The 6,328-nt window shown below is 52.4% G+C and overlaps 1 protein-coding gene across 1 annotated transcript in view; it reads right to left on the reverse strand.

The window, feature by feature from the left end:
* The window catches only part of SULT2B1 (sulfotransferase family 2B member 1), a 54,263-nt gene that overhangs the window by 3,895 nt on the left and 44,040 nt on the right, over window positions 1–6,328 (reverse strand). The window contains exons 4-5 of the mRNA XM_026457353.1: window positions 4,186–4,312; window positions 2,769–2,863 (exon numbers count right to left, since the gene is read on the reverse strand). Coding sequence (XP_026313138.1) covers window positions 2,769–2,863; window positions 4,186–4,312 — 222 coding nt within the window. The remainder of the gene's footprint in view (window positions 1–2,768; window positions 2,864–4,185; window positions 4,313–6,328) is intronic.

The raw sequence follows: 6,328 nt of genomic DNA on the forward strand, positions 1-6,328 counted from the left end.
CGAGACCATCCTGGCTAACATGGTGAAACCGCGTCTCTACTAAAAAATACAAAAAACTAGCCGGGCGAGGTGGCGGCGCCTGTAGTCCCAGCTACTCGGGAGGCTGAGGCAGGAGAATGGCGTAAACCCGGGAAGCGGAGCTTGCAGTGAGCTGAGATCCAGCCACTGCACTCCAGCCTGGGTGACAGAGCAAGACTCCGTCTCAAAAAAAAAAAAAAAAAGAACAGATGTGGTCTGGTTTCAGCTCTTTCATTACCTTTCCCACCCTCTCCTTCTGGGACTCACCATTCCCTACACATTCCTCCCTCCAGGCCTTGGCACGGGGCTTCCAGAGGGGCCCATTGCCATGGCTGCAGCTCAGATATCACCTTCCTTACTGAGTGTCTACTATGTACCAAGCTCTGATCCAAGCCCCCCATACATTTGTGCCGATCCCACCATCAGCTTTGCAAGGGAAATGTCATTATCTCAATGGGTAAATAGAGGCCCAGAGACGGAGAGACACTTGTCCAAGGTCACACAGCCAGAGAGGAGCTCAGGTTCCTGGAACCCTTAGTCCTCCCCTTTGCCCCTCTGCTTATTTTTTTAGATGGAGTTTTACCCTTTTTGTCCAGGCTGGAGTGCAATGGTGCAATCTCAGCTCACCGCAACCTCTGCCTCCTGGGTTCAAGCGATTATCCTGCCTCAGCCTCCTGAGTAGCTGGGATTACAGGCATGCGCCACCACGCCTGGTTAATTTTGTATTTTTAGAGACGGGGTTTCTCCATGTTGGTCAGGGTAGTCTCGACCTCCCAAGCTCAGGTGATCTGCCAACCTCGGCCTCCCAAAGTGCTGGGATATCAATGAGACTGAGTCTCCCTCTGTCGCCCAGGCTGGAGTGCAGTGGTGCTATCTCAGCTCACTGCAACCTCCACCTCCTGGGTTCCAGTGATTCTCCTGCCTCAGCCTCCAAAGTAGCTGGGATTATAGGCATGTGCCACCATGCCCGGCTAATTTTTGTATTTTTAGTAGAGACAGCGTTTCACCACGTTGGCCAGGTTGATCTCAAACTCCTGACCAAGAGATCCAGCTGCCTCGGCCTCCCAAAGTGCTGGGATTACAGGTGTGAGCCGCCGTGCCCAGCCATCGCTGCCTTTGCATACGTAGTGCCCAGCACGGTCAGCCCTCTGGTCAGCTCCGCCAACCCCATGGCTCCTATTTTCCAGGTCATTCCTGGTTTCATAACCTTCCATCTCTTTATCTTCTTGAACCACTGACGTGTCCCAGAAATTTTAACATGTGGGCGGCGCCTCACACCCAGGGGCAGCCCAGAAGCTGTTAGGCTCTGTGGCCCAGTTCTGAGTTTGGAGAAGAAAGCTTGCTGGAAAAGAGGGGGAGGAGCAGTACCAACACCTTTTCTGGAGCTTTCCATTAAAAGAAAGTTACCAGGGTGGAAAAAAATAACTAAGGAGTCTGCAGGCAAGAGCCATATGCCTTCGGCAAGTGATCAACCCTCTCTGAAGTTACAAACCTCCAATTTCCTCATCGATAAAATAGGGATAATAACAACATTTGGGAAAACCATATAAAATTACCTTTTTTTTTCTGGAGACCGAGTCTTGCTCTATAACCCAGCTAGAGTGCAATGGTGCGATCTCGGCTCACTGCAACCTCCAGCTCCCAGGTTCAAGAGATTCTCCTGCCTCAGCCTCCCGAGTAGCTGGGACTACAGGCGCCTGCACCATGGCCGGCTAATTTTTTTGTATTTTTAGTAGAGATAGAGTTTCACCATCTTGGCAAGGCTGGTCTCGAACTCCTGAGCTCAGGTGATCTGCCCACCTTGGCCTCCCAAAGTGCTGGGATTACAGGCGTGAGCCACCATGTCCAGCCAAAATTACCGTCTTAAGAGAAACACTGGTTGGCGGGGCAACAAGAGCGAAACTCTGTCTCAAAAATAAATTAATTAATTAAATAAAATAAATACAAATAAATAGAGACTGGTTGAATACAGGCATTTCACGTGGTTCAATCTTTTTTCTTTCTATTTTTTGGAACAAGGTCTTGCTCTGTCGCCCAGGCTGGAGTGCAGTGGTGCGATCTCAGCTCACCGCAACCTCCGCCTTCTGGGTTCAAGTCATTCTCCTGCCTCAGCCTCCTGAGTAGCCGGGACTACAGGCATGTGCCACTGTGCCCGGCTAATTTTTGTATTTCTAGTAGAGATGAGGTTTCACCATGTTGACCAGGCTGGTCTCGAACTCCTAACCTCAAGTGATCCACCTGCCTTGGGCTCCCAAAGTGCTGGGATTACAGGTGTGAGCCACCACACCTGGCCCTCTCTCTCTCTTTTGAGACGGGGTTTTGTGGTGTTGTCCAGGCTGTACAGTGGCACCATCATAGCTCATTGTGGCCTCAACCTCTTGGACCCCTCAACCTCCAGGGGTCCGCCCGCCTCAGGTTCTCAAAGCATTGGGATTACAGTGTGAACCACTGCATCTGGCCAACCCTCCTGTGTTAAATCTCGCCCCTGCCCGTTCCTTGTCTTCCTTCCCACTTGCCTTTGCTCCTTAGCTCCTGCGCCCCGCTAGCCCGCTGTGTGGTGTAGGGATTTTGTCTGTGGTCCTTGCTCACAGGCTCAGGGCCTCTGTTCTGTTCCTGCAGTATCCCCAGGGGCTGGCGCATTGCATGGGAAAGCGGAGGGGTCCTGAGACCCTCGGGAAGGGGAGTGAGTGGGGTGTGAGCAGAGGGCATCGGGGGGGAGGATGCTGCACCTGGCGGAGGTGGGGACTCACCTGTTGCAGCTCCTCGTAGGTGATAAATAGGAAGTTGTTTTTGCCCTGCATCCGAAGCCAGCCCTTAATGTGGTCGAACCAGGAGCCAAACTGTACTGTGGGCAGAGTGACAAGTTGGGTGAGAGCCAAGTGACAGGGTCCCCCCAGCCCCACTAGGGCTCATGGGTCTAACTAGCTGTGCCCTACAAACCCCCAGGTCCAGCCCCCAGAGCACCCACATCTCCACCAAGTTCAGGGGCTCTTCCAACCTGCTTCTCCCCTGGTTGCCCGTCTTGGGGTGCTCTTGTCTATCTGTCCATCCAGTCCCCCTCCGCACACCTGGATTTCCCTCCAAAGCCAGGGTCTCTGACAGCAGCAGATAAAGGAACACGTGGCCAAAGGGCACTGCCTTTCTTAGTACCTGGGGCCTGTGTCCTCCTGTTTCCTTATCTCTCCTTGTCTCTCTCTGACTCTGTCTCTTTCTGCATTTATTTCCTTACCTCTTCTTATTTTTTAATTTTTGTTTGTTTGTTTATTTATTTATTTATTTTTGTTTTTGAGACGGAGTCTCGCTCTGTTGCCCAGGCTGGAGTGCAGTGGCACCATCTCGGCTCACTGCAAGCTCCGCCTCCCGGGTTCACACCATTCTCCTGCCTCAGCCTCCCGAGTAGCTGGGACTACAGGTGCCCGCCACACCTGGCTAATTTTTGTATTTTTAGTAGAGATGGTTTCACCGTGTTAGCCAGGATGCTCTTGATCTCCTGACCTTGTGATCCGCCCACCTCGGCATCCCAAAGTGCTGGGATTACAGGTGTGAGCCACTGTGCCCAGCCTATTTTTTATTATTTATTTATTTATTTATTTAATTTTTTTGAGACAGGGTCTCACTCTGTTGCCCAGGCTGGAGTGCAATAGCGTGCAATAGCGCGATCTCTGCTCACTGCCGCCTCCCCCATGGGCTCAAGTGATCCTCCCACCTCAGCCTCCTGAGTAGCTGGAATTACAGGCGTGTGCCACAATGCTTGGCTAATTTTTGTATTTTTAATAGAAATGGGGTTTCACCACATTGGCCAGGCTGGTCTTGAACTCCTGAGTGCAAGTGATCTGCCTGCCTTGGTCTGCCAAAGTGCGGCATTACAGGTGTGAGCCACTGTGCTGGGCCCCATCTCTTTTTTGTTGCCCTCTCTCTCAGTCTTTCTGTATCTCAGTATCTGTCTCTGTCTCCTCTGTCCCTTGCTTGTCCTGCATCTCTCGGTCTCTTGGTCTCTCTCCCTCCGTCTCTTCTCTTGGTTGCCTGCTCTCTGTCTCCACTGCCCCTTGTGATGCCCTGTGTGTCTGCCTCTCTCCCTTTCTTACCCCTCCTCTGTCCCTCCTCTGCCCATCAGGGTCCTCTGGGGCTCCTCCCCACCCGTCCTGCCTGGCTTTGCCCTGTCCTCACCTTCGCCTTTGAGGAAGTCCCTCAGGAACTGGTCGGGCGTGCCCGGATCCTTTAACTGCCCGGCAATCTTGGAGTAATGATAGAGGGAGACCACGACGTCCCGGGGGTTGCGGCCCATGTAGATCACCTGCGTGCGGATGATGAGGAGAGGGGAGAAGGCATCAGACGCAGGCAGAACCCCAGCCCCTGAGGCCTCCTGCCCTGGAGACCCCTCTCTTCTGACCCTGAAGCAGGAAGGACTCAGGGCAGAATTTTTTTTTTTTTTTGAGACGAAGTTTTGCTCTGTGGTCCAGGCTGGAGTGCAGTGGCACGATCTGGGCTCACTGCAAGCTCCGCCTCCTGGGTTCACGTCATTCTCCTGCCTCAGCCTCCCGAATAGCTGGGACTACAGGCACCCGCCACCACGCCCGGCTAATTTTTTATATTTTTAGGAGAGACGGGGTTTCACTGTGTTAGCCAGGATAGTCTCAATCTCCTGACCTGGTGATCTGCCTGTCTCAGCCTCCCAAAGTGCTGGGATTACACGCGTGAGCCGCCACCGCACCCGGCCTTTTTTTTTTTTTTTTTTTTTTTGAGACGGGGTCTGACTCTGTTTTGCCCAGGCTGGAGTGCAGTAGTGCCATCTCAGCTCATTGCAACCTCTGGCTCCTGGGTTCAGGCGATTCTCCGGCCTCAGCCTCCTGAGTAGCTGGGATTACAGGAGCTGCCACCACACCCGGATAATTTTTATATTTTTAATAGAGATAGGCTTTTACTATGTTGGTTACTCACAGGGTGAGGAACCCCTTGAGGACAGGCGGGGTCTTCCTCGTTCCTAGAGCCTTAACCCAGAGCCCCACACACAGGAGGCTGTGGAAATTGCTTGAGGGGATGACGAAGTCATAAAGGGAAGGAGGCTGAGAAAGAACACTTGGCTAGCCGCCGTGGCTCACGTCTGTAATCCCAGCACTTTGGGAGGCCGAGGCAGGAGGATCACTTGACCCCAGGAGTTCGAGATCAGCCTGGACAACATAACGAGACCCCCATTCTACAAAGAATACAAAAATTAGCTGAGTGTGGTGGTGCATGCCCGTGGTCCCAGCTACTCAGGAGCGTAAGGCAGGAGGATCACTGTAGCCCAGGAGGTTGAGGCTGCAGTGAGCTGTGATCACGCCACTGCATTCCAGCCTACATGACAGAACAAGACCCTGCCTCAAAAACAAACAAACCAAAAAACAAAACAAAACAAAAGAAAACACCCCCAGATCCACCAAAAACTAAATGAAAACAGACTTAGAGAAACGTGGCTTCTGGTGTGAGGCCTTGTAATGACGTTGGTGCTCTCCAGGCTCCCTCCTGATTCCTGTGCTATAGAGGATTCCTTTCTGCCCAGAGAAAGGCCTGGCCCTTGGCCCTAGGTCCTGAGATACTTCCTAATCCCTTGGAGTTTTTTGTTTGTTTGTTCAGATGGAGGCTCCCTTTGTCTCCCAGGCTGGAGTGCAATGGCACGATCTCAGCTCACTGCAACCTCTGCCTCCCAGGTTCAAGTGATTCTCCTGCCTCAGCCTCCCAAGTAGCTGGGACTACAGGTGGGTGCCACCACGCCTGGCTAATTTTTGTATTTTTAGTAGAGACGGGTTTTCGCCATGTTGGCTAGGCTGGTCTTGAACTCCTGACCTCAAGTGATCCATCCGCCTTGGCCTCCCAAAGTGCTGGGATTTCAGGCATGAGCCACCGTGCCCAGCCTAGTCTTATTTTTTAGAAACAAGGTCTTGTCAGCCAGGCGCTGTGGGTGGGCATGGTGGTGGGTGCCTGTAATCCCAGCTATTCGGGAGGCTGAGGCAGGAGAATCGCTTGAACCCTGGAGGCAGAGGTCGCAGTGAGCCGAGATCGTGCCATTGCACTCCAGCCTGGGCAAGAAGAGGGAAACTCCGTCTCAAAAAAAAAAAAAAAAAAGGAAAGAAACAGGGTCTTGTTCTGTCCTTGAGGCTGGAGTGCCTGTGGCACAATCACGGCTCACTGCAGCCTCAAACTCCCAGGCTCAAGTGATTCTCCCACCTCAGCCTCTCAAGTAGTTGGGACTACAGGTGCATGCCACTACATGTAACTAATTCTTAAATTTTTTTTTTTTTTTTTTTTGAGACAGAGTCTTGCTCTGTGGCCC

The sequence above is a fragment of the Piliocolobus tephrosceles genome, chromosome 21 (assembly GCF_002776525.5).
Source record: "Piliocolobus tephrosceles isolate RC106 chromosome 21, ASM277652v3, whole genome shotgun sequence".
NCBI lineage: Eukaryota > Metazoa > Chordata > Mammalia > Primates > Cercopithecidae > Piliocolobus > Piliocolobus tephrosceles.